Below are 27502 nucleotides of genomic sequence, written 5' to 3' on the forward strand. Positions count from 1 at the left end.
TCGCCCGGGCTAGTGTGCAGTGGGGCGATCTCGGCTCGCTGCAGCCTCCACCTCCCGGGTTCAAGCAATTCTCCTGCCTCAACCTCCCAAGTAGCTGGGACTACAGCCGCATGCCACCAAACCTGGCTAATTTTTGTATTTTTAGTAGAGTCGGGGTTTTACTGTGTTGGCCAAGCTGGTCTCGAACTCCTGACCTCGTGATCTGCCCGCCTCGGCCTCCCAAAGTGCTGGATTACAGGCGTAAGCCACTACGCCCGGCCTAATTTTGCTTTTTTAGAAAGTTTTTTTGTGGAGATGAGTTCTCACTCTGTTGCCCAGGCTGGTCTCAAACATCTGGGCTCAAGCTATACCCCCTCCTCCTCGGCCTCCCAAAGTGCTGGGATTACAGGCATGAGCTATCTCACCTGACCTAAGTGCATTTTGGATTTATGATATTTTCAATAGGATGGGTTTGTGAGGATGCAACCCCACTGTAAGTTGGGGAGTACCTCTACACTTTTGGAATTCAAGTTTAAATTTTTCATGTCCCTTTGCCAACCTGTCTGTCTCAGTCAAGGTTGATATTTGTACCTTCAATAAAGAAACTGACATGTAGGATAGATTCATTCATTCATTCATTCATTCATCCATTCAGCAAATAGTTATTGAACACCTACCTGGGCAAATACCTAGAAGCGAAAAAGCCACACACACCTGCTAGAAAGCAGAGCCCTCAGGCCCGGTGTAGTGGCTCACGCCTATAATCCCAGCACTTTGGGCGGCTGAGGTGGGTGGATCACCTGAGGTCAGGATTTCGAGACTAGCTTGGCCAACATAGTGAAACCCTGTCTCTACTAATAATACAAAAAGTAGCCAGCCGTGGTGGCACACGCCTGTAATCCCAGCTACTCGGGAGGCTGAGGCAGGAGAATTGCTTGAACCCGGGAGGCAGAGGTTGCAGTGAACCGAGATCGTGCCATTGCACTCCAGCCTGGGCGACAAGAGTGAAACTCCATCTCAAAAAAAAATAAATAAAAAATAAAAATAAGAGAGCAGAACCCTCCACAAGAAGCACATCAGAGAAAGCCCCTTTAGTGGCATAGGAATTGTCAATGGGATTCTATCTAGAGCCCCTTCCTGTGATGTTTCCATTCAGCTCGTCACAGACACACTGGCTGTGTGTTTCTGGCCTGAGGTCTGGCAGGACTGGGGAAGGCCTGTGTGTTTTGCTGGGCAGTGTTGTTCTTTGTGTCTGTGGACACGTTCTCTCGTGCACTGAGAGCCAGCTACCATGAGCAGCGAGGCAGGAGAAAAACGGAGGCAGGAGAAGGGGAGGGAAGCCAATGGAACCCTGTAGGATTGGAGTCGGGTGGCTTGGTGGCTCTGCTGACCTCCCAGACCTCATCTCCTGCCCTTCTGCCCAATCTCTGGTTGATGCCAAGATTCTCAAAGCATCAAACACCATTGTGACTTGTTAGCACCATCGGCCATGTCCACACCCCATTCGCTGACAGCCAGGAGGGAAGCATCCTGGCAGGAGTGGGCACAGAGGGAGTCAGCATGGTTGGTTCTTCTATTTCCTTCTTCCTGTGTTTTCCGGAGGAGCCTGGACACTGCTGGGAGGTGTGAGACCCCCCACTTCCCGCTTCAGAGGAGACATGTGTTTATTTATTTATTTATTTTTGAGACAGAGTCTCTCTCTGTCGCCCAGGCTGGAGTGCAGTGGCGCGATCTCGGCTCACTGCAAGCTCCGCCTCCTGGGTTCACGCCATTATTCTGCCTCAGCCTCTCGGCGTAGCTGGGACTACAGGCGCCCGCCACCACGCCCGGCTAATTTTTTTTTTTTTTTGTATTTTTAGTAGAGACGGGGGTTTCACCGTGGTCTCGATCTCCTGACCTTGTGATCCGCCCGCCTTGGCCTCCCAAAGTGCTGGGATTACAAGCGTGAGCCACCGTGCCCGGCCAGAGGAGACATTTGTTTCTGTGACTACTTAAAACTAATGAGGGCTGACTCTGAACGATTTGTCCCAATGGCACAGAATTCAATCTTACGGCGGCATCCCTTGCTGACACTTATGGACCCCAGCCAGCCTCCATAAATACTCCTCCTTGAGCTTTAAAACACAGGAAATCATGCCTAATGTTCCGGCTGCTCTGCCACCTCATCAGGGTCCTATGAAAATTACTGCCGGTTAAGAATGATTCCCAAACATGTGGCAATAGTGCCCTGTCCCTCCAGAGACCGTTGTGCTCAGAGAACCCATCAGAATGCCCTATGGAACCCTTGGTGATTGTGGAAAAGGCAGAAAAGGAAATTGCCTGTGCCCTGTTGGAGTCCAGGAAGCTGTGGGTGTGTTAGAAACCACCCAGAACACAAGCGGAAGTAAGAGGCTATTGCCCAAGAGGAAGGAGAGGGCACTTCAGCTACTCTCGAATTATCTGACCTATGGTATTTCCTTCAACCCCTGCTGCATACAGCAGCAATCCTCTTATTTGTGTGTGTGTGCACATGTGCGTGTGCGTGTGTGTGCGTGTGTGTGCATGTATGTGTGCGTGCATGTATGTGTGCGTGCATGTATGTGTGCACGCGCATGTGTGCATGTATGTGTGTGTGCGCGTGTGTGTGCATGTATGTGTGTGCGCATGTATGTGTGTGCACGCGCGTGTGCATGTATGTGTGTGTGCGCGCGCGTGTGTGCATGTATGTGTGTGTGCGCGCGTGTGTGTGCGTGTGTGTGCATGTGTATGTGTGTGTGTGCATGTGTGTGTGTGTGTGTGCATGCTCACGTGCTTTCCTCAACTCTGAGCATCTTGTTCAGAGCTCAACTCCAGCCCCTGGCCCAGGCCCTGCACGGAGCAAGCCTCAATGTGTGCTGCCCGCCTCCGGCCTCCCATGGCCTGTCCTGGTTGTGTCATAACTTCAGGCTGCTTCCTCCTTCTCTCTTCGTTCTCCCATCTTTCCACGTGGATGCTGCTGGAATTCCAAGGGAGGCATTGGAGGGCTCTGGCTGCATCTGAGTGATGGCTCAGATACACACATGAGGCCTGTTGTGGCTGCTGAGCCCGACTGCCCGAGACGCTTGTCTGCCGCGGGTTTATTTTTGGTGTTTGCTTCCACTGCGTTCAGGCTTCACTGGCGGTGGCTTTCACGTCTGACTCTGCTGCAGGCTCTTTGAGGTCTCATCTTCCTTGCAGGGGGCCAGTGGCCACAGGGGGAGAGAAGAGAAGAACGAGGAAGTGGGTGGGGGAGGGGAGGGTGCTTCCACTGGCTCTCTGGAAGGAATCCAGCCCTCTTCCTCTCTGGGGGGCCAGCCCGAAGGTGAATCCAACTTCGGTCCTGGCAGGCCCCTGCCTGACAGCAGCCTCGGTGGGTCCTAAATGAGTGGCACAGTGCCTGTGAGGTGGGAGAAGGGGTGAGATCAGTGATCAGCTCCTAGTAGGTGCTCAGTAAACTTGAGGTAGTTGAGCGGCAACATGGGGTCATGGACATGATCAGGTTTTGGAGTCAGGCAGACCTGGGTGGGGGGCCTCTCCAGCACCACTTTGGGCAAGTGGCCTTAATTCCTTTGTGCTTCCATTTTCATGCTTGGCAAAAGAAGGTCTAACAATTCCCAGTTATGCAAGAGGAGGGGCGCCTCATGCTGTCAATGGAGGCCAGGGCTGTGTCTGGAGGAAGGCGTTCCCTCTGTACGCAGGTATTCTGCTCTGTGCCAGGTGCTGACACAGGTCAAGGTCGGGATGCACAGCGCCAGTTCAGGACCACAGCATGTAGCGCCGTCCAAAGTGCCCTTGCCACAGTGCCTAATCGCCAGCAGGGACAGAGCCCAGGCTCCTGACTGCGGTTCCCCAGTGCAAATGTGTGAGTTTCAGGATATGCCATTGTGTGTTGGGGGAGGTGTGATGAAGGGACAGGGGCAGCTCTGTTTAGTCATTTGCTGACCCAGTCAGGCATCCATTCATATCCCTCCTCACCCAATCCCTCCCCACCCCATCCCACCCCGAATTGCAATTTCATGTCCTGACACTGGGTAGACACTGGTCTGGGCTCACCACAGCATGTGTGTCTATGTTCATGACCACGGTTGGCCACTGCTACACCGAGGCTCAAGCTGCCAAACAGAGTGAGGAAGCCCAGAGCTTCATGACCTGCCACGGTCAACTCTGTCGCACGTCCAGTCACCGGGATCTGAGCTGGGGAGCTGAGCTCCAGAAAGCTCCATGATGGTCAATTTCGTGTGTCAGCTTGGGCAAGTTCTAGTACCCAAGGTTTCAGTCAAAAAAGAATGTAGGTGTGTGTGAGGGCATCTGCAGTCAGTTGGCTTGAAGGAAAGGAGGGCACCCCTGAGAATGTGGTGGGCCTCATCCTATCAGTTGAAGGCCTTAAGAACAAAAACCGAGGTCTTGGGAGAAGAAATTCAGCCTCAAGACTGCAGCATTAACTCCTGCCTGAGTTTCTGGCCTGCCTGCCTGTCCTACTAATTACAGACTTGCCAGCCCCTACAATCATGGGAACCAATTCCATAAAATAAATCTCTTTATAAACAGTCATGCATTGCTTAACAGCAGGAATGCATTCTGAGAAATATATCATTAGATAATTTCATTGATGGGCAAACATCATAGCATTACACACTGCAAACATCATAGTGTGTACTCACACAAACCTAGATGGTGAAGCCTCCCACACACCTAGGCTCTCTGAGATAGCCTGTTGCTCCTGGGCCACAAACTTGCACAGTATGTTGCTGTATTGAATACTGCAGACAACTGTGACACAATGATGAGTATTTGTGTATCTAAACATATCTAGACATAGAAAAGGTACAGTAAAAGTATGAAGGCTGGGCATGGTGGCTTATGCCTGTAATCCCAGCACTTTGGGAGACTGAGGCAGAGGATCACTGAGGCCAGGAGTTTGAGACCAGCCTGGGCAACATAGCGAGACCCCGTCTCTACAAAAAATACAATAATTAACCAGGCTAATTACTGTATTTATAATACAATAATTATTATTGTATTAATAATACAAAACTTCAGAGGCTGAGGCAGGAGGATCATTTGAGCCCAGGAGTTTGAGGCTGCAATGAACTATGATTGTGCCACTAGACATAGTATCATGATTGTGCACAACCTAGACATAAAGCCAGATTCTGTCTCAAGAATAAAACAAAACAATCTTATGAGACCACTGTTGTATGTGTGGTCTGTCGTTGACTGAAATGTTTATATGACACGACTCTGTATATATATATATATATACACACACACACACATATATATATGAGATATATAAATACATAGATATTTTAAGATATATAAATATAAATATCCAATTGTTTCTGTTTCTCTGGAGAACCCTGACTGATCCACCCCAGTGCAGCCATCTGCCCCCCACCAAGGGCTACACCCAGGCTGCTGGCACTGATAGCTGACATCCTGTGGCCTTGGGCTTGACTGACCCTAGCCCCTTATCTCGGCACTGTTCTGACCTTTATTAGTAGAAATGGGTTCCAGTGGACATCCCAGGACAGAGGGGTTGGCTTTTAGATGGCCAGCATGCCCTTCTGTAACCTTTGACCCAGGGGTCAGTAGTACAGACTGGGGTCAGCAAGCTACAGCTCCTGGACCAAATCTGGCCCGCTGCCCTTTTGTGTAAATAAAGTTTTATTGGAACGCGGCTGTGCTCACTCATTTGCATGCATCTGTTTCTGTGTGGTCCATGGCTGCTTTCATACCACGATGGCAGAGTTGAGTAGTGGGCAGAGAGGGTGTGACTTGCAAAGCCTCTTGGAGGGGGACAGGCCTTCTGGGCTCAGCTCCTCAGAACCATCCCCCGTGGGAGCTCCTCCAGCCACCTGGGGCTATGTGGGGAGGACTGTGAGTTCTCAGAAGATTTGGTGCAGCAGCTCTCAGACTTGAGTTTCAGTTGTGCAGATTCCCAAGCCCATGCCTGGAATTCTGAGTCAGAGGCCCAGGTGGGGCTCAGAAACCTGGGCTTGCTGTCCACAGGATTCTGATGCTGGGGGTCCGAGGACCCATGTTTTAGGAAACCCTGGATTTGGGAAGCCTGGTTTTCCCTGTCCTGGCTAGGCAGAGACATCTCTGCAGGTATGGACACCAGGCTCTCAGGGCGCCCCACCTCTGTGGTCACCACGGCCCCCAGGGGTGTCTGGGCCACACCTTGGCTTTAGGATCAAGGTCACAGGGAGACATAACAGCCTGCCCGAGGAAGCCCTGGTCAGCAGAGCTGGGCGGCACTGGCTGGAACTGCCACCATGATAAGAGATGTCCTTCCTAGTGCCAAGCCAGGCCACCCCCTCACCAGTTCACGCCCTTTCCCAAGACGGCAACTGACCCTGCCCCAGCCCTGGCTTCCGTTGAGCTGCCTTGTCCTTTCTTATCTTTCAGGAGTCCCACGTCTGCTCTTCTCTGCACTCGGCCACCTTGGCTCGGACGGAAGCTGCTGGGGACCAGCCTGCTGCAACCAGCCTCAGAATCTCTTTGGGACCTCAGCTGCCCCAACCCTAAAATGGGTAGGGAGATAAAAATCTGGGACTCTGGCCAGGTGCGGTGGCTCACACCTGTAATCCCAGCATTTTGGGAGGCTGAGGTGGGTGGATCACTTGAGGTCAGGAGTTTGAGACCAGCCTAGCCAACATGGTGAAATCCCGTCTCTACTAAAAATACAAAAAGTAGCCTGGCGTGGTGGCGCACGTTTGTAATCCCAGCTACTCGGGAGGCTGAGGCACGAGAATTGCTTGAACCTGAGGGGCAGAGGTTGCAGTGAGCCGAGACCATGCCACGGTACTCCAGCGCAGGTGACAGAGCAAGACTCTGTCTAAAAAAAGAAAAAGAAAAAAAAATCTGAGACTCGCAGTCAAGAGGTCTGGCTGAGGGATTATGATGAGGACCAGGCGAGGGCAGGGGTCCTGTCTGCCTTGTTTGCTGCTTAGCTCAGGGCAAATGCTCAATCCAGTGTGTTGAGAAGTCATAGGTGGAACACCAGGCTTAGGATCCCTTCCAAATGCCCCTGTAGAGCTCACTACCAGCACAGACAGACCATCTCCTGGAGGAACAAAGAGAGACACCAGGTGGGCTTTTTAACCATCGTCTCTTTATTTACAGCTCAAGAGCACATGCAACACGACATCATGAAACTACAAGGGTGTGGCACTTTCCCCTCCCCCTGCCGCTCCCCAACTTTAAAGAGGAACTACAGCACCCTAGGAAATTGCCTAAGAGTCAGAAAACCCTACACTGAGGGTCCCAGGCCGAGGTGCTCCATTCACTTCCTCCAAAAATAAAGACCAGTTGCAGCCCAGGAGGCTGGGCTTCAGAGCCTGGGAGTTTGTCATTGCTGGTAATTAGCTAGGCAAAATGGGTCTCGGATTTGCCAGCTCACACCTGAATACAAATACCCCGAATTATCCGAATGTCTCTCACCACCCCACATTTCTGTTTTCCCCGTCGTATCCTAGACCTGTGATTCTCAAATTTGATATTTCCCAAGAATGACCTGGAGAACTTGTGAAAAGCCAAATGGCTGGGCCCCACCCCCAGAGATTCTGGCTCAGTAGGCATGGGGTGGTGGGGCCCAAGAATCTGCATTTCTTTTTGTTTTTTGTCTTTTTTTGAGACAGGGTCTTGCTCTATCGCCCAAGCTGGAGTGCAGTGGCACGATCATGGCTCACTGCAGCCTCGACCTCTTGGGCTCAAGCGATCCTCCCACCTCAGCCTGGAGAATAGCTGGGACTACAGGTGTGCACCACCATGCCCGGCTAATTTTGTTATTTTTTTGCAGAGACAAGGTCTCCCTATGTTGCCCAGGCTAAGATTCTGCGTTTCTACCAAGCTCCTAGGTGCTGTTACTGGCCCAGGACCGTAATCTGAGTGTCTGAGGTCTAGAAAGCCTCTTGCACCCAGAAGTGACCCAGCCATGGATCCTGTATCAGACCGCTTGTTCTGACTTAGAATTCAGAAAATACACTCCCTGCAATATAAACCCCTGGTTCTGCAAACCGCCCTTCCCAGGAAAGGCGACCATCCCTGCTAACCTCCTCCCCAGGAAACACACACAGTCACCATTGCCTGTCAGAGTGAAGACTATCACAGAGATGACAGGGCTCAGTCCAACCCCGTGAAACCCCCAGTGAGGAGCCACAATGGTTTGCTTCTCTGGCCTCTCCACTGTCTGTCCCAGCACCATTTTCCTGGCTGTTCTGTTGTTTTATAAACCTGTTCCTTGCAGGTTTCAAGTATGCTGTCTCTCCAGCTGCAGAGTGAACCCCACCGCAGGGGCCGTGTGCCCACCACCTCAATGTTAGGTTTTGTTGGGTGGGTTGAATGTGGCTTGAAATAAGGACCCACCTCCAGCAGCTCAGTGGTAGAAGGGGTTGTGGCTTTAGGATTTACTTTGTGGCTTGGTCACTCCTCAAGGGGCTGTGAAGTTGTCATTTTCCCACAAGCCTTGGCCCTCATGTCATTGCATGCTCAGCCTATTCCCAGCAGGCATGGAAACCACTCTTGGTGTCTCCAGGCAAACCACGGAAAGGTAGCCCTGTGGGAACGGCAGGTATTCCTGGGAGTCCCGGTGACTCCAGCTGGAGGAGTGCAGGAGAGCTCAGCCCACAGGTCAGGCAGCTACTGGTTGCCACCTGGCCTCCTGCTCAGCTCCCCCACTCCACCCAGGGTATCTTTTTCGACTGCAGCACCCATTTTATTGCAAAGCCACTTACTCCTCCAGCCCTGCCTCGGTGCCTGGAATCTGACATGCTGCCAAGGACTGAGGCCAGCACAGTTTTCCAAACCTCTCTGACCACAGGAACCGTACCCTGACCCTTCCTAATGGAGCATCGCATGGTCCCAGTGTTCTATGTAACACACTTTGGGGAAGGAGCTTGAATAGTGACTTAGAAATGATCTCAGAGTATGTAATGGGTCATTGTCAAAGAACCGACATCTCCTAAAATTCTCCTAGAATAACGAATTAGCTAATACTGGAGGTTTATTAGGTGCTAGGCACTGTTCTAAACACCTTGTAAGAATTCTGCATTCACAGCCAGGCATGCTGGCTCACGCCTGTAATCCCAGCACTTTGGGAGGCTGAGACAGGTGGATCACCTGAGGTCAGGAGTTTGAGACCAGCCTGGCCAACATGGTAAAATCCCATCTCTACTAAAAATACAAAAATCAACTGGGCGTGGTGGTGCTTGCCTGTAATCCCAGGTACTCGAGAGGCTGAGGCAGGAGAATCACTTGTACCCAGGAGGCAGAGGTCGCAGTGAGCCGAGTTTGTGCCACTGCACTCCAGCCTGGGCAACAAGAGTGAAACTCTGTCTCAAAAAAAAAAAAAAAAAAAAAAAAAAGAAGTATGCATTCACTCCTCACAACAACCCTATGAAGGAAGAGTTATTATCCCCATTTTACAGATGAAAAAATCAAGGCACAGAGACCTTAAGAAATTTTCCTAAGGTTGCCAAGGCGGTGAGAAGTGGAATAGGTGGATTTATCACCAGCTGCACTGCTACAGATGGAAGGGGAGAGCAGAGACTCTCAGCCCCAGCTGCACCTGAAGTTACCTGGGGGAAAACTATGAAGCCCAGACCAAACAAAACAGAAGCCTTGTGGGTGGGCCCCAGGCCTGTGAATGTTCCCTGATTATTGCAACGTGCAGCCCAGGTTGAGAGTGAGCAGGCTTGAGCAGGGGTTGGCAAACCGTGGCCCTCAGGCCAAATCTGCCCCACTGCCTGTTTTTGTGCAGTTGGCAAGCTAAGAGCAGTTTTTGCACTTTTAAATGGTTTTAGAAAATTAAACTAATAATATTTTGTGGCCAGGTGTGGTGGCTCACACCTGTAATCCCAGCATTTTGGGAGGCTGAGGCGGGCAGATCACCTGAGGTCAGAAGTTCGAGACCAGCCTGGCCAACATGGTAAAACCTTATCTCTACTAAAAATACAAAAATTAACCAGGTGTGGTGGTGCATGCCTGTAATCACAGCTACTTGGGAGGCTGAGGCAGGAGAATTGCTTGAACCTGGGACGCAGAGGTTGCAGTGAGCTGAGACTGAGCCACTGCATTCCAGCCTGGGCAGCAGAGCAAAACTCCATCTCCAAAAAAAAAGAGAGAATAATATTTTGTGACATATGAAAAGTATATGGAATTCACATGTGTGTCCATAAATAGTTTTCCTGGAGCATGCCATGAATTCATTTACACACTGTCTGTGGCTGCTTCGAGCTATGGCAGAGCTGAGTAGCTGGTGGAGATCGGATGGCTTGCAAAGCCTAAAATATTTATTTGGCCCCTCACAGTAAAAGTTTGCTAAACCCTGGATTAGAGGAAATTGGCTTCTGTATGAGCAAAATAAATTTAAGATAGACCTAAGGAAGAACTTCCTGGCAGAGAGGTTGGTTAGACACTTGAGAGGGCTTTGGGATTCCCAGCTCTGGAGTTAAGAGGGTTCCATCTACCCAACCCTCTTTGGAAATGTCAAATAGAGATAGCTAGGGCAGAGATGGGCCTTGGATTTCCAACCATGGAACTACCCTGGCAACCAGTGGCAGTTTTATGGGCCTTTTAGCTTTGTCGTGACTCTCTGTGTTCTCCATGGCTGATGTCCTAGGACCATCTAACAGCTGTCCTCCAGCCATAGTAATGCTGGGCTTTCTTCCTGTGGTACTCCTTAGAGTTCTAGCCCCACAGAGCCAGCACAGTCCTGAGTCACCACTTAATGTAAGGCACACACAGCATATGGGTTGTCTGGTCTCAAGTATGAAGCTGCTGGCAGATCTGCCTTTTTAAATTTTTAAGTGTTTTATATTTTTGGAGTCTCACTCTGTCGCCCAGGCTGGAGTGCAATGGTGTGATCTTGGCTCACCTCGACCTCCGCCTCCTGGGTTCAAGTGATTCTCCTGCCTCAGCCTCCTGAGTAGCTGGGATTACAGGCACCTGCCATCATGCCTGGCTAATTTTTGTATTTTTAGTAGAGATGGGGTTTCATCATGTTGGTCAGGCTGGTCTCGAACTCCTTACTTCAAGTGATCTGCCCACCTCCGCCTCCCAGAGTGCTGGGATGTCAGGCATGAGCCCTCGTGCCCAACCTTAATTTTTATATTTTTGGTAGAGACAGGGTTTTGCCATGTTGGCCAGGCTGGTCTCGAACTCCTGACCTGAAGTGGTCCGCCCACCTCGGCCTCCCAAAGTGCTGGGATTACAGGCATGAGCCATTGCATCTAGCCTTATCTGCCTTTCAGCTAGCCTGCTTTGATCTCCCAGTTCCCCTGCCCTCCCTGCTCCCTCCCCACAAGGTTCCCATGCCCATCAAACTTGGATAGGGAGAGAACAAGCATATTTAGTTTCTTCTAGATCTGCCTGCTTTCCTTGGTGCCTGACCCCTGACCCCGACTGATTTTTCCAACGCAGTAAACATCTCTGGCATCTTATGGGTGTGATCCAGGCCAGTGAGGAATTTGGCCAGGAAAGTCTTTTGTCATTTGCAACCTGGTTCGCCCTGGAACAGAGGGTTGGCCAGGAGTGAGATGCCAAGTGGGGGGATTTAAATGGTTCTCCTGAAGTGACTCCTGAAGCCCGATCTGCTGGGACAGATGTTCTGGGTGGGCATTGTGAGTCTGGCCTGTTAGGGGCAGTTAGCTTCAGATAGCACCTCAATTTCAGGGGAGCCTCAACTTCCCAGTGGGCTCTGCTGCAAAAATGTGGCGTGGGGTCCAGGGATGGTTTTGTGGTCCTGGAAATCACTAAACAGTATGCAAAGTGGGTAAACATGGGCAATATGTGTGGTTTTTTTTTGGATTCCATGCTTGCATCAGAACCCCTGGGGTGGAAGCTCTCCAGAAAACTGTAAAGTGCCTGTCCAGGACTGGATGAGCAGGACCACAGGGACATAAAGGCCAACATGATTCTTTTCCCCAAACACTTCTTATCCCAGGATATCAGCTACCAGACCACAGGGATCAACCTGCCCAACTTATTGCCGCAAGCAAGTATGTGCTTAAGTTGTATTTTGTTTTGTTTTTAAATAGGATACACCTTTGTCCAGGGAAGGCGGACAACAGTCAAGTTATTGCAGCCACAGAGGAAGGGAATACCAGGGTGTGAGCCTCTCTTGCCAAAAGCGTTGGAGAATCTGGAAGAAATTCTTGGCTGTGGAGCAGCAAGAATGTGAGCCTTGGAGCTGGACAGCCTTGGCCCAGGTTCATGTCCTTGCTCTGCCATGTACTTCCCAGGACCTCTCAGTGGGTCCCTGGGCCATCAGCCTCGCGTTCCCTGGGAGCTTGTTAGAGCACAGAGCCCACTGAGTCAGATGTGCTTTTTTTTTTTTTTTTTTTTGAGATGGAGTTTCACTCTTGTCCCCCAGGCTGGAGTGCAGTGGCACGATCTCTGCTCACTGCAACCTCTGCCTCCCAAGTTCAAGTGATTCTGGTGCCTCAGCCTCCGAGTAGCTGGGATTACAGGTGTGTACCACCACGCCTGGCCTAATTTTTGTATTTTTAATAGAGACAGGGTTTCCTCATGTTGGCCGGGCTGGTCTTGAACTCCTGACCTCAGGTGAGCCACCCGCCTTGGCCTCCCAAAGTGCTGGGATTGCAAGCGTGAGCCGCCGCGCCCGGCCAGATGTACATTTTTAACCGGACCTCCAGGTGACTCTTAGCATGTTCAGGTTTGAGGAGCACTGACCTGGGACCCTGGGCAAGTCGAGTCAAATAACTCCAGCGTGCCTCACGGTCCTCAACCTGTCGCATGGTGATAATGCCTGCTTGAAAAGGTCGTTGTGATAATTCAATGAGATAATGTATTCCAGCACTTAGCACAGTGCCTGGTACATAGGAGATGTTCCATATTCATCTACTGCCGGTGGACCTTCTTTCGGGAAGTTTAAATTTCTTTTCCACTCTCAAAAACGTCTCTTGGTTTTGAACTTGAAGCTGTTGCAGTGCTGGAGTCGGACAGTAGAGGGCACTCTCGGCACTGCCATCGCGGAGAGCAAGACACGCGGGATGGAGGCTGCGTGGGTCCGGACTTCGGGTGTGCAGGTGCTGCGGGCCGGCTCCTGGGTACCCACCCAGCTCATTCTCCGAGCGGCTCCCCTCCTGGGGTTGAGTGTCCTGGGCCTGAGTCTGCAGCCTCAGCCATCTGTTCCCCGACTTGATCTCCCACTGCTAGTTACAAACAAATCGCCCGGCTTGTGCAAACCTCCCGGGCTCAGTCCCCAGTCCCGCGGGGCCGCTAGACGTTGATGAAGGATCCCTGGTCGCCGTTGGCCGTCTCGGGCTCCACACAGCGCCCTTTCCTCCGTGTAACCCTGCGGTTCCGGTGGAATTTGGCATAGCAGCGCAGCCCTGGGCGAGTGGAGGCAAGGGGTCAGAGGCGCGAAGGGCCCGTGCCCTCCCCTTCCTTCCCCTGCATGCTCGGGGCCAGCCAGCTGTCTCCTGCCTTCTTTACTCTGCCCTGCAACCCAGCTTCCTCACGGCAGCCCCAGTGAGCTTAAAAGACACGAACCCGGGAGAGGGGAGGAGTGAACACGGAAGGAGCACGGAGAAGACTCAGGGCGGTCGGGGCGGTGAAAATATTGTGTGTGACACGTAATGGTTGGGACATGGCATGCATTTGTCAAAACCCACAGAATGTACCGCACGGTGAACTATAACTTACACTATGACTTCAGTTAGTAATAATAATACATCACTATTGGTTTGTCAAGCAACAAATGTACCAGGAGAGGCCGGGCACGGTGGCTCACGCCTATAATCCCAGCGCTTTGTAAGGCCGAGGCGGGTGGATCACTTGAGGTCAGGAGTTTGAGACCAGCCTGGCCAACATGGTGAAACCCCGTCTCTACTTAAAAAAATACAAAAACTACCCGGGCATGGTGGTGGGTGCCTGTAATCCCCACTACTTGGGAGGCTGAGGCAGGAGAATCACGTGAACCCAGGAGGCGGAGCTTGCAGTGAGCCAAGATCATGCCACTGCACTCCAGCTGGGGCGACAGAGCTAGACTTCCTCTCAGAAAACAAACAAATAAACAAACAAATCTACCACATGATTGAAAGATGTTATTAATAGGAGAAACTGCATGCAGGGGCAAAGGAGGTATATGAGAACCACATTCTGTGCAATTTTTCTAGAAAACTGCTCTAAAAATAAAGTCCTCAGGGTACGGTGGCTCACACCCGTTAATCCCAGCATTTTGGGAGGCTGAGGTGGGAGGATCGCTTGAGCCCAGTAGTTCCAGACCAGCCTAAGCAACATAGGGCGACCCTATCTCTACAAAAAAATGTAAAAATTAGCCAGGCATTGTGGCATACACCTGTAGTCCCAACTACAGGAGGGGCTAACATGGGAGGATCCCTTGAGCCCAGGAGTTCCAGGCTGCAGTGAGTCTTGGTTGCGCCACTGTACTTCAGCCTGGGTAACAGAGTGAGACTCTGTCTCAAAAAAATTAAAAAATAAAATACACAGATAAATTCAGTTAAAAAGTCTATAATCTTGAAAATTGGAAAGGAAAAAGGTTATTAAATTTTTCTTTTAAGTGGCTCAAATTCTGCCCTTCCCTGTAAAACATCCTATGGAGAGCCATTGCTTTTTTTTTTTTTTTTTTTTTTGAGATGGAGTTTTGCTCTTGTCACCCAGGCTGGAGTGCAGCGGCACCATCTTGGCTCATGCAACCTCTGCCTCCTGGGTTCAAGTGATTCTCCTGCCTCAGCCTCCTGAGTAGCTGGGATTACAGGCATGCACCACCACACCCAGCTAATTTTGTATTTTTTTTTTTTTTTAGCAGAGATGGGGTTTCACCATGTTGGCCAGGCTGGTCTTGAACTCCTGGCCTCAGTGATCTGCCCGCCTTGGCCTCCCAAAGTGACGGGATTACAGGCATGAGCCACCATGCCAAGCCTCCCTTTTTTTTTTTTTTTTTTTTTTGAGACAGGGTCTTGCTCTGTTGCCTGGACTGGAGTGCAGTGGCGTGGCAAGATCTCGGCTCACTGCAATCTCTGCCTCCTGGGCTCAAGTGATCCTCCCTGCTTCAGCCTCCCAAGTAGCTGGTACTATGGGTGTGCACCACCACACCTGGCTAATTTTTTTTTTTTTTTTTGTATTTTTGGTAGAGACAGTGTCTCTCTACCTTGCCAAGGCTGGTCTCCAACTCCTGGGCTCAAGGATCCACCTGCCTTGGCCTCCCAAAATGCTGGGATTACAGGCATGAACCACCCCACCTGGCCTCCAATGCCCACTTCTGTCTACCCTTTTTTTTTTTTTTGAGATGCAGTCTCTCTCTGTCGCCCAGGCTGGAGTGCAGAGGCACGATCTCAGCTCACTGCAACCTCTGCCTCCCGGTTTCAAGAGATTCTCTTGCCCTAGCCTCCTGAGTAGCTGGGATTACAGGTGCGCGTCACCACACCCGGCTAATTTTTGTATTTTTAGTGGAGATGGGATTTTACCATGTTGGTCAGGCTGGTCTCAAACTCCTGACCTCATGATCTGCCCGCCTCGGCCTCCCAAAGTGCTGGGATTACAAACATGAACCACCCTCCTGGCCTCCAATGCCCACTTCTGTCTACCCTTTCTAAAACAACTGTAGGACTCATTATCATATTATTATCTTTATAGCCCTTATTCCTTACTTTTATTTTCTTTTTGAAACAGAGTCTCACTCAGTCACCCAGGCTGGAGTGCAATGGCACGATCTTGGCTCACTGCAATCTCCGCCTCCCGGGTTCAAGCGATTCTCATGCCTCAGGCTCCCGAGTAGCTGGAATTACAGGCAAGTGCCACCATGCCCGTCTAATTTTTGTATTTTTAGTAGAAACAGGGTTTCACCATGTTGGCCAGGCTGGTCTCAAACTCCTGACCTCAAGTGATCCTCCTGCCTTGGCCTCCCAAAGTGCTTGGGATTACAGGCGTGAGCCACCATGCTCGGCCATAGCCCTTATTATTTTCTAAAGACATCTTATCTATGTATTTGATTGTTGTCTGCTCATATCAATAGAATGTAATTCATGGGCACAGAACTTGATGGTTCTTTTCACTACTGAACCCCCCAGTGTCCAGAACAATGTCTGATACAGAGTAGGTGCTCCCTAAATATTTAACTGATTAGATGAGTGAATAATCAGAACTACATAGCTTTATTGCCGAGGCGGGAGGATCCCTTGAGCCTGGGAGTTAAAGCTACAGTGAGCTGGGATTGCGCCACTGCACTCCAGCCTGGGTGACAGAGTGAAACCCCGTCTCAAAAAAAATAATTAAATTAAATTTAAAAGTCTACAATTTTAAAAATTGGGAAGAAAACGATTTATTATTATCATTTTTAAGACAGGGTCTCTCTCCATCATCCAGGCTGGAGTGCAGTGGCACGATCACGGTAGATAATCTCTGAGGCTAATATGAGCAAAACGGGGCATGTATCTCAGGTCCACAGAGGGGCTGAGCCCCAATTCCCCCATCCAGGAGATGTGTGAATGCTGATTTGATATTGGATGGAACTGATTAATTATCGTTCATGTTTGGCATTTTGTTTTTAAAAGAGTACTTGTCTTTCAGAGGTACACACTAAAATATTCGCAGATGATATACCTGTAAGCTCCCAGGAGTTGCTTAGAAATCATGTCGGAATAAGGAAAGCGTGTGAGAGATGACAGACACAGATTGGCCATGAGTTGGTATTTACTGAAGCAGAGTGATGAGAAATGGGTGTTCATTAGACTATTCTAACTACTTTAGTATATATTTGAAATTTTGCAAAATACAAAATTGAAACTGGCTGGGTGTGGTGGCTCATGCCTGTAATCCCAGAACTTTGGGAGGCCAAGGCAGGTGGATCGCTTGAGGACAGGAGTTTGAGACCAGCCTAGGGAACATGGCAAAACTCTGCCTCTACCAGAAATACAAAAATTAGCTGGGCTGGTGGCATGGGCCTGTAGTCAGAGTTACCTGCGGGGCTGGGATGGGAGGATCACCTAAGCCTGGGAAGCAGAGGTTGCAGTGAGCCAAAATTGCACCGCTGCACTCCAGCCTGGGTGACAGAGTAAAACCCTGTCTCAAAACAAAACAAAAACCTGAAACTATTCCCCCCACTTTCCTGGCTGTGTAAGTTTGGGCATCATTAAGCTTTCTGTGCCCCAGTTTGCTTATTTGTATAGTAGGGATCATCATAGCCCCTTTCTAGGGGTGCTCATGGGGCTTTCAGTAGAAAAGTGCTCAGCACAGAGCCCAGCACACCTAGGCGAGGTGGGGGCACAGAGGAGTTAAAGAGGCAGCTGGCCAAGTGCATCCTTCCCTGGGACATGCTGGGAAACCCACCCCCACCCCATTATCACACTTCAGTGCCTCCGCTGGGATAGAATTCTGGTGTGAAAGCGGCAGCCTTCTGAGGCTGGATCTAATTTAAAGAGATGTACTCCTGTCTCCTCCCTTCTCCCTCCTCCAGATAGTGGGAGATTGCGCCAGCTTGTATTTCAAAAGTTGAGAAAAGCAAATCTCAGAAATGATGCCAAGAATCAGGACTAAATGAGTTCACAGATTGGGAAGGCACTGATAAAGCTGTTCTTGCTCACGTCTTCGGCTCCCGAGGGATTCTCCCACCTACACCCCCGCCGCAGGCCCCTGATCCACCCTCTGCCAGGAAAGCTTGTCCCCCACTCAGTGCAGAAGCAGCTTCGAGAAAGGGAGGCTTTGTGGTTCTCAGAGCATGGGGAGCCCCCCGCAAAGGAGTCTGGACCCACCTTCCACACACATGCAGTCATCGAAGCATTTGTTGTTGAGGCCTCGGTTGTGGGGTGTGCAGAGATGCTCCCGCAGGTCGCAGCAAGTCCCTGCCAACACAGAGAGCACATGCAGTCAGCCAAGCTGAGCTGTCCCTCCCCGCAGCCCTGCACTCGGTCCCACTGGACAAGAGATCCATCATCTCTGTGGCAGGCCGTGCCCTGGCGGGGTGGGCCATCTGGTGTGCAAGGCTCCTGGGTGGAACCACAGAGGGATGTCACGGCCGAGGCCCCCAAGGGTCGGTGGCAGAGACCCCAGCTGCCTCAGATAGGCAACTGATTGATCATGGGAAGAGCGAAGGTTGTGTGAGGTCTCCTCCCAGACACAGCCAGTAGAACAGCTGGGGGCTGCCAGGTGTGGAGTCAGCTCAGAGCTGGGAGGGGCCTCAGGATCCCCAACACCAATGTACTCTTGACAGATGGGGAAACTGAAGCCCTGGGCACCTGCCGTGGAGCCGGCTCCCAGAGCGACCGTCCAGTCGGCCCAAACACGGGTCTTTTCTTTGCGCCCAGGGTGAAAACAATCGTTTGGGAATGAAGCAGCCTGTCAGGGAGCTGGGGGTTTGCCTTATATGATGCTAATTGCTGGTTTGGTTGCTGTTTTGTAGAATATTCTGGTCACTGATCTAACAATCGTGGTGCCGTGGAGGTGTGCCGCTCGGATCTCTCTTGGGGAAAGCGCTTGCTGGCGGCCTCCAGCTGGTACAGCTTCGGGGCCACCTTGGCCCATGGCAGGCTGTTCCCAGGAGCCCCTGCCAATGACGGGCATGGGGGTTCTGGGGCCCAGCCATTTCTGCCCAGCATGGGCCTCGTCTAACAGGCCACCTCTGCACTAGAGCGCCCATCTGGTGCGTGATGTCTGAAGCTTCCTCCATCCAATCCGGCTTCCTCCCCCTTTCATCATTCACTAGTGTTTCCCACCCCTAGCCCATCGCAAAATAAATCTGTTGCACTTTTTGTTTTGTTTTGTTGAGACGGGTCTTGCTCTGTCACCCAAGCTGGAGTACAGTGGTGCGATCATATCTCGCTGCAGCCTTGACCCCTGAGGCTCAAGTGATCCTCCTGCCTTAGCCTCCTGAATAGCTGGAACCACAGGCGCACACCACCAAGCCTGGTTGGTTAATTTTTAATTTTTTTATTTTTTATTTTTATTTTGAGACAGAGTCTCGCTCTGTCAGAGTGCAGTGGTGTGATCTCGGGTCACTGCAACCTCCGCCTCCCAGGTTCAAGCAATTCTTTGCCTCAGCCTCCTGAGTAGCTGGGATTACAGGCACCTGCCACCATGCCCGGCTAATTTTTGTATTTTTAGTAGAGATGGGGTTTCACCTTCTTGGACAGGCTGGTCTTGAACTCCTGACCTTGTGATCCACCCGCCTCGGCCTCCCAAAGGGCTGGAATTACAGGCGTGAGACACCACACCCAGCCAAGCCTGGTTATTTTTTAAAATTATTACTACTTTTGGAGATGGAGTCTTCCCGTGTTGCCCAGGCTGGTCCTGAACTCCCGGGCTCATGGAATCCTCCCACCTCGGCCTCCCATAGTGCTGGGATTACAAGTGTGAGCTACCGCGCCTGGCCGTGAATGATGTATTAAATGAATGGATGTCTGACAGCACCTCTCAGGAAAGTGGCAGCTGTTGTTATTATTTATCATCCATGAAGGGTCAAGGATTCTCAGGTCCTGCACACGTGGGAACCCCCACTCCCACCCAGGTTCCCTCCCAGCACCCAGCCTGGTGCCTTGAATGTGGGTGCTGGCTGGTACCTGGCAGGCAGTCTTGGTGATGGTCGCATGGTTCCCCTTCGGCTGGTGATGTTTCGTTACCATCACTGGAGAGTTTACTGCGGTGTTTCTCTGGGGACAAGAAGATCTGTCGTCAGAAGCTGGGGCCCAGCAGAGCAGAGGTTAAGCACAGGGACTCAGGTGTTGGAGTGCCCATACCACCACCCTACAGCATGGCTTGGACAAGGCACTGTACCCCTCTGTCTCTGCCTCAGTTTTCTCTTCTCTAAAATGGGATCAACAGTACTATGGACCTAACAGGTATTTTCCCTCAGGGTAACATGAGTGGAAACATGGAAGCGTGTGGCATGTGATAAGCATTTGACAGCATTCTCCATTCCAAGTGGTGTTTCCAGGTTAGGCTCCATGCTCCCCGTCTCCCCGCATCCCACCTTTGGACATCTGAAGATCAGACAGGGCTCACTGGGGCCCCCACCTCAACAGATGGTGCAGGAGGGCAGGGCGCCCAGGCATGGAAGGTGGTGGGGTAGGTGGGCATACCTTTCTTCTTTGCAGAGGGCCAACCATCAGGTTTTAAGTCTTCATAATCGGTCCAGTCAAACAAGGCCATGTCCAGCGTGGGCATCACCTCCCCGTCAGACCTGGGCTGTGCCTGCTGGAGACAGTGGAGAAGGGGGATGTTGGAACCTTCAAATCCATGGAAGCAGGAGTGTGGAGTCCCAAGGCCAGAGGGCAAAAAAGAGGCTTCTCAGAGGCCACCTCATCCTCTGCTGGGCAGCCTGAAGTCTCAGCCCCAGGACATAAAGACGGCTGCCGGAGGCTCCTGTTCCAGTGGCCACTAGGTAATTTCCTTCCTGTGCAGCCATTACTCAAGAAGGACCATGCAGACACACACAGGTGAGTTACCCACCAGGCCCTCTGAGGAGGGGCAGAGACCACCTGCAGGCTGGGAAGGCAACCTTGCTTGCCCAGGGTCTTTAAGCCCACAAGGAGGGAGTTGGAAGTAGCCCAGCCACTCACTGGACTTTCCCATCCCTTCCTCTCTCTGCAGAGGTTACCAGCTCTCCGCTGCACCATTGAGGCCACAACCAGGGCTCAGTTCCACTCACAGCCTGGGCCAGTGGCCCCAGGAATGCAGAGGGCTAGAGGTCCTCAGCAATAGCTGAATCTATACACGGGCATGTGCGCGTACTAGGGCATGGGCAGGAACCGCACCTTCTAGGCTGGGCTGCAGGGGGCCTTGGATGATGAGACGGATAACCATGTATTCCTGGGAAACCGTCCGCAGCTTTCATCACAATCTCAAGGGGGTGCAAGACCCCAAAAAAGGATAAGAAAGATCTGCTGCTAAAAAAGCTTTATTTCTTTTGTATTTTTGTAGAGATGGGGTTTCACCATGTTGGCCAGGCTGGTCTCGAACTCCTGACCTCAGGTGATCCACCTGCATCGGTCTCCCAAAGTGCTGGGATTACAGGCATGAGCCACCCACTGCACCTGGCCTATTTTTTTTATGTATTATTTTTTATACATATATATTATTGATCCTTTTGAATAATTTTAGTTTGGAAACCTTTTTTTTTTTTTTAAGACGGAGTCTCGCTCTGTCACCCAGGCTGGAGTGCAGTGGCGTGATCTTGGCTCACTGCAAGCTCTGCCTCCCGGGTTCAAGCAATTCTCTGCCTCAGCCTCCCAAGTAGCTGGAACTACAGGTGCCTGCCACTACGCCCGGCTAGTTTTTTTTTTTTTTTTTTGTATTTTTAATAGAGATGGGGTTTCACCGTGTTAGCCAGGATGGTCTTGATCTCCTGACCTTGTGATCTGCCCGCCTTGGCCTCCCTAAGTGCTGGGATTACAGGCGTGAGCCACCGCGCCCAGCCCACATATCTTTTTTAAAGATCTGATGCAGATGCGTCCAAGTGTTAGCTAATGCTTATTAATTCTGGGTCTTGACAACATAGTTTTAAAAATCACCATTATTATGCTTCATGCTCCTCTGTACACAGAAAGCTCCTCCCCAGGCCTTGCTGCTCTCCATGCAGACACCAGCGTGCTGAGCTGCCGCTTGCCTCCTTGGCTGTCCCCAGAGTGGGCCCCTGAGAGCACTTTGCCCTGGACAGTGGCAGCCCCTTGTCAGGATGGAGCACCCACCATGGCTGGAGCTAGACTGGATGGGCAGCAGGAGATCTGGTTTCAATCTAAGCTCTGTGGCCTCCTGTCCCCCTGCCTCAGTCTCCCTACATGTACTAAGAGGGCTTTCCATGAGATGGGCTCAAGGACCCTTCCAGATCCGAGGCTGTTTGGGGACCCCTTACCTGGGGCCGCAGGGAGGTGACGGGCAGGATCAGGGACTCTTCTGTGGCAGGTGCTGCCTCAAAGGTGGTGAGGAAGAACATGGTGGGCGCCAGGCTGGTGGAGGATTCCTCCATGGCCGCATCCAGCACCTGGGCTTCGGAGAGCTCTGCCTTCTTCATCAGGGAGCTGGGACCTCGGACCAGGGCTCGGCCTGAGACACAGAGTGCGGAGCACAGGGGCTGTATCTGCTTGCCACCTCGTGGCAGTCTGCAGTAGAACCCACGTTTTATGCTGCAAGCTAGGAAGCAGCAGGGACCGTGTGACAAGCCCTTGGTTCAGCCCCCATTCCTACTTCCTATCCTTCTTGGGAGGTGGGGGGAGGGGAACTCAGAGGAAAATGTCTTGGAAGAACTTGCAGTGTCGCTGGGGAGACAGTCCAAGGATTCTCCCTGTAAAGTAACATTCCAGCAAGTCCAAGTCCAGGTTGGCTGGGCACAGCCAGATATGTAAGTGTAACAAATAGGAACTAGTAGGATTAACCATGGAAGGCTTCCTGGAGGAGGTGAAGTTTGAGTAGGGAGAAATGTCATGAGGCTGAGAATCATTGCAGTGGCCTTTGAGGAAGCTGGGAGGTGGGAATCACTGCTTATCACACACAAGTGAGTGCATCCTGTGTGGTGACAATTAGTCATCACCCCATTAACGGAGCACCTGCTGTGTGCTGGGTCCCAGAGGAGCTGTGTCACAAGCGTTATTTCATCTAACTACTGCAAGAGCTCTGGGAAGTGGGCACTCCTTCAGTCTCATCTACAGGGAAGGAAACTGAAGCACAGAGAGGTTAGGTGACTCGCCCAAGGATGCACAGCTCATGAGTAGCAGGGCCTGGATTCAGCTCCAGCAGGGCTGGAGTGCAGGGGCTCAATCTTGGCTCACTGCAACCTCTGCCTCCAGGGTTCAAGTGATTCTCCCACCTCAGCCTCCTGAGTAACTGGGATTACAGGCATGCGCCACCACACCTGGCTAATTTTTGTATTTTTGGTAGAGATGAGGTTTCTCCATGTTGCCCAGGTTAGTCTCCAACTCCTGATCTCAAGTGATCTGCCTGCCCAGCCTCCCAAAGTGCTGGGATTACAGGTGTGAGCCACCACGCCCAGCCTGGCCTGAGGTTTCACAGCCAGTCATTAGCAGAGCAGGGCCTAGCCCGCAAACCTTCTCCGTTCCCCACCTCCTCCTCACCATATCAACTCTCCCAGGAGGCCTGGCTGCAGCCCTGGAGCTGGGGGAGCGGGAGCCCAGCAGGACGGGTCCACACCCCACGTGTGCCCTCTAGCTGACCTCAAAGGTGCCAGCATCCTCCCCTGAAAGCTGACACAGGTGACCCCAGGAGTGGGAGGCTGAAAGTCAAAGCCGGATGACCCTGACTGGCCTCTGCCCTCTTGGGGGGTTCTCAGGCCTCACAGGGAAGCCAGCCTCAGCTGTTTGCACGAGAAGGGGCATTGAGGCTCCATTGCCTTCCTGCCAAAGAACCCCACTGTCACCACTGCGTTTGTGGCACTCGGCATGTCCCTAGAGGCAGTCGGGTCACATGGAGAGCTTAGAAGCCAAGTTCCCTGGCTTAGGGCCAGGCAAGGCTGGGAGGAGCCACCTGACTGGAGCTGCGGGACATGTCTGCTCCGAGACTGAATGGGCACGGGAAGGGGGATGCACAGGCCAGGAGGGGGCTAGCTAGCTCCCAGGGGATGTGGGGGAAACGTTAAGGAAGGGGGAAAGGGCTAGGGGAGCACCGAGACAAACAGGGCAGAGGCAGGAGCAGTAGGCAAGCGATGCCTCTCCTGGAGTCACCTGCGTCCAGGTTGGAGGACACTGATTTGGCCTCAGCAGGGGGCTGAGATTAACCAGAACAATCACTGCTCATGGCCCTGCCAGCTGAGCTCCAAGCGCCCCATTAACCAAGTCTCTGCAACGACACTGAGGGTAGATGGGATGGGACCAGTCTCCTTGCTTACAGAGGGGAAAACTGAGGCACAGAAAGAGAACTTGCCCAGGGCCACACCTGAGTGGTGGAGGCAGGACCTGATCTCGGGCAGACCTGGCTTCAGAGTCTAGGCTCTTAGCCCCTACCCAATGCATCAGAGTCAAGTAAAAAATGTGCTTGCAGGGCGCTGAACTGTTCCATTTCCACTCAGAACTTAAATTAGGAGAAATTTAGGTCAGATACAAGGTAGAACTTCCTGATTCAGGAGGATGATCTGTTGATAAGACAGATTATTATTATTTTTTTGAGACGGAGTCTCACTCTGTTACCCAGGCTGGAGTGCAGTGGCGCGATCTTAGCTCACTGCAAGCTCCCCCTCCTGGGTTCACGCCATTCTCCTGCCTCAGCCTCCCAAGTAGCTGGGACTACAGGTGCCCACCACTGCGCCCGGCTAATTTTTTGTGTTTTTAGTAGAGACGGGGTTTCACCGTGGTCTCGATCTCCTGATCTCGTGATCCGCCCGCCTCGGCCTCCCAGAGTGCTGGGATTACAAGCGTGAGCCACCGCATCCGGCCACGATAAGACAGATTCTATTGCAACACATCCCTCTCCTCTTCCCATGCCCCAACCCCAGGCCTCTCCCAGCCTCCTCCCCTTACCAGGTCCCTCTGGCTTCAGTGAGACCCCTCCTCTTCTCTGGACCTCACGCCCCTGACCCTTCCCTGCATCCTCTCCTGCTCCCCTCAGTCCATGGCAGGAATCACCCCTATCCCCACCCCTCGCAGCCCTCCAGCTACCTCGGTGCAGCCTCAACCTGTCCCTGCGTCTCTTGTGCTCCCTGCTGCGTTTCCTGGTCCTCTCCCAACCTGGAGGTCGGTTCTCCTTCTCGGGGTAGGGCAATGCCAGCCCCAGGAGCAGGTCCTTGTCCTGCAGCAGGCCTGCAGGACTCTGCTCAGGCAGCAGCCCCTCAGCCTCTGGCAGCCTGGAGGCCTGCCTGGTGGTGGTGGCCACAGCCCCATCCTGGGCCTGGCTGGGCAGGCCTGGGCCCCACTCCTTCTTGCCCGGGCCCCGCCGGCGGTAATGGCTGGCCTGAGGCGTCCACAGCGCTGGGCCTGGGAGGTCGATGTGATTCTCAGGGAGGTTCCAGGCAGGGGTCCCAAGTGCAAGGGCGTCTGCCAGGCTCAGCTCCAGGGGCAACAGGAGGACAAAGAACAGCATGGGGGCGGTGTGGATGGCAGGCCCAGCCATTGGCTCCTCCCTGCAAGAGAAGCAACACCATGAATGCGCGGCCCCAGGCCTCTCTCTGCTGCCCCTCACTCAAATGATTAAAGCCCAGTTTTTCTCAACAGCCATAGAGGGGGATTTTGCTCCCGGTGACATTTGGCAATGCCTGGAGACATATTTTAGTTGTCAGAACTGGGGAGTGCTACGGGCAGGTAGAGGCTGCAGCCCGGGGATGCTGCCAAACGCCCAACAATGCACAGGACAGCCCCCCAAACCAAGAATCATCCGGCCCAGAAAAACAACAGTGCCGAGGCTGAGAACCCCCGGCTTAAATCATTTCAGCAGCATCCAAGCTCCAGATTAGTCCAGAATTCCTTTCTCTGCACAAATCTCTACCCCTCACCAAGTCCCCTAGAAGGGAACTGAGTCCCTCAGAACTCAGAAATATGCCTCTGGCCCCTGAGACTTGACTCAGAGCTTAATTCCATACAAATGGAATAATAGCGTTTGAGTGCACGCTGTAGGCAGGATCCACGTTAAGTGCTTTGTGTGAATTCATGTCACTTCGCCCTTTCAACAGCTCTCTGAAATGGCTCCTGTTATTTTCCCCATTTTTCTGAAGTGGCAATTAAGGCTCAGAGAGGTTAAGTCACACCTAGTAAGTGGCACTGTGTCATTCCTGTCCCTGAGCCCTGAACTCCGTGTGGCTGTCCCAGGATGGCCCAGCTCTGCCTTTCTCTTCTCTCACGATGAACTCTGAGGCCCCAGAATGTTCTGACACTGTCCCTTCCCCTGATGGAGGGGCTTTGGCAACAGCTTTGCAGACTTGGCTCTGACCCCTGCAGGGTAGACTGAGCCAACCCGACCTAGCCTCAGGACAGCCCCCTCAGGGCACCCAGTGCCCTCCCTCCACACTGGAGGGAGAAGCTGCAGCTCAGGGGATGGTGGGGGCGTCTGTCAGACTCTGGAGACCTCCTGCCCCCGTGCACCACCTGCAGCTGCTCCTCCACGCACCCCCTTCCATTGCACCAGCCTCACTGTATCCTGGAGCTGGGCACTAGGTTAGCCAGGCTAATTGAATTTTTATGGCCTCCCGAGTATTCCACTAGGCTGGCAAGGGTGCTTACGCCACCGTTTCTTTGTGATTTGTGGCCATATAATTGTCCAGGGCTGAGAAAAGGTTGGCGGCCTGTGATGTTTTCCTGCTTCCCAGCGCCTCTCCCTGCGGCCCCCATGCTGGCTGGCCCACCCCAGTGTCACCTTAGCCAACCCTGAGTGAGGGTGGTAGGGCAGGGAAACTGCTGTGCCCTCGAAGCCCTGACCACCCACTCGGGGAGGGGAGGGGGGAAACACCTTCTCCAGCCTCGCAGGGTCTGTGGTGGCTTCACCCAGTTCTGCCTCCATCCCAGCCTGGCATGTCCTGGTCCCCTGGGATCCTGGGCCCTGGCCTCCACTGCCCACTGCTCGGCTCTTCCTAGAACTGTGGGTGGAGACAAGGAGGTGGCCGTCACTTTCCATCTTGTCTCCTATCCCGGGGATCCGGCTGAAGATTCTAGGTGAGCCTTGGTGACGTGCGTGGGACCCTGGGACAGGCTTGTTGTGACAACCCTGTCTCCCGTCACACCTGCATCCATTCCTAAGGCCACAGACCCTGCACCACAGTCCCTGCTACTGTCCTGGTCACCTCACCAGCAACGGAAGGCTCTGTCCCACTGGCCTTGCCTCCAGCCCTTCCCTAACAAGTGCTCTTGAGGCCAGAGCTCAGCAAGCGGGACCTGTGTCCCTGGTTCCTGAGGCAGCCCAGGGGGAGGAGGGGCCCATTTTAAAGGCCTGTCACTCAAGCATTGTTCGGCGCAGAGGGAACCTCAATCCTGCTTCGGGGCCAGTGGATCGGGGCTGCTCTCTGGGCTGGCATTTAGCCTGACCACTGCCAGACTTCGCCCCCTGCTCTCCTTGTGACTGGAAAGGCCAAGCGCATATGGGATCCCGTCCATGTCCGAGACCCAGCCCTGCCTTTCTGTCCTGCAGGGACATGACAGACTGGGAGAAGCCCAACGAGCATCCTAGGGACAGGGAAACCTCGGGACGTTGGCCAATGAAAGGAATCACCACCTCCTCTTTGTCCTGGGGGTTGAGGGGAATGAGGTAGAAAACCCAGACAGTGCGGGCAAGAGAGCAGAGGAGGCTCAGTAGAGAGGTGGGCAGCTTCTCAGCTAGTCTGCTGTCCCCGGTGACACACAAGGCTGTCAGTAAACCTCAGAGCCAGCCTCTGAGCCTGTTGAGCAGCCTAGGTGCTGGTCTTGGAGGACAGCTCCTCCCCTGCAGAGCCAGGAGATGAACTCCCACTCCTGCCCCACTCCAATATCCCCAAGCAGCATGGTCCCACCCAGACTGCCACCTTCCCAAGCTCCGTTGCCAAGACCCTACTTGGCTGTGGGTCCGTTCACAGTACCCATCCTGCTTCAGGGCCAGTGGAACCCCAGTCTGAATGCCATCTTTGTTCTGTCCCACCTTT

General features: G+C 52.6%; 1 protein-coding gene across 6 annotated transcripts in view; it reads right to left on the reverse strand.

Moving 5' to 3' along the window:
* Window positions 1–1100: 1100 nt before the first annotated feature.
* DRAXIN (dorsal inhibitory axon guidance protein) overlaps window positions 1101–27502 on the reverse strand; it is a 48869-nt gene continuing 22467 nt past the window's right edge. For 3 of the 6 annotated variants that reach the window (XM_054541695.2, XM_054541719.2, XM_009235233.4), the window contains 6 exons: window positions 24561–25021; window positions 21809–21999; window positions 20037–20151; window positions 19518–19607; window positions 17715–17804; window positions 7074–13334 (listed from right to left, as the gene is read on the reverse strand). In XM_054541695.2, the coding sequence (XP_054397670.1) occupies window positions 13222–13334; window positions 17715–17804; window positions 19518–19607; window positions 20037–20151; window positions 21809–21999; window positions 24561–25021 (1060 nt within the window). In that variant the 3' untranslated portion in view covers window positions 7074–13221. Of the gene's footprint in view, window positions 3374–7073; window positions 13335–17714; window positions 17805–19517; window positions 19608–20036; window positions 20152–21808; window positions 22000–24560; window positions 25022–26340; window positions 26738–27502 lie in introns of those variants that run through there. The other 3 variants (XM_054541711.2, XM_054541723.2, XM_054541699.2) reach the window with 3 other exon arrangements.

The sequence above is a fragment of the Pongo abelii genome, chromosome 1, assembly GCF_028885655.2.
Source record: "Pongo abelii isolate AG06213 chromosome 1, NHGRI_mPonAbe1-v2.0_pri, whole genome shotgun sequence".
NCBI classification, from domain to species: Eukaryota; Metazoa; Chordata; class Mammalia; order Primates; family Hominidae; genus Pongo; species Pongo abelii.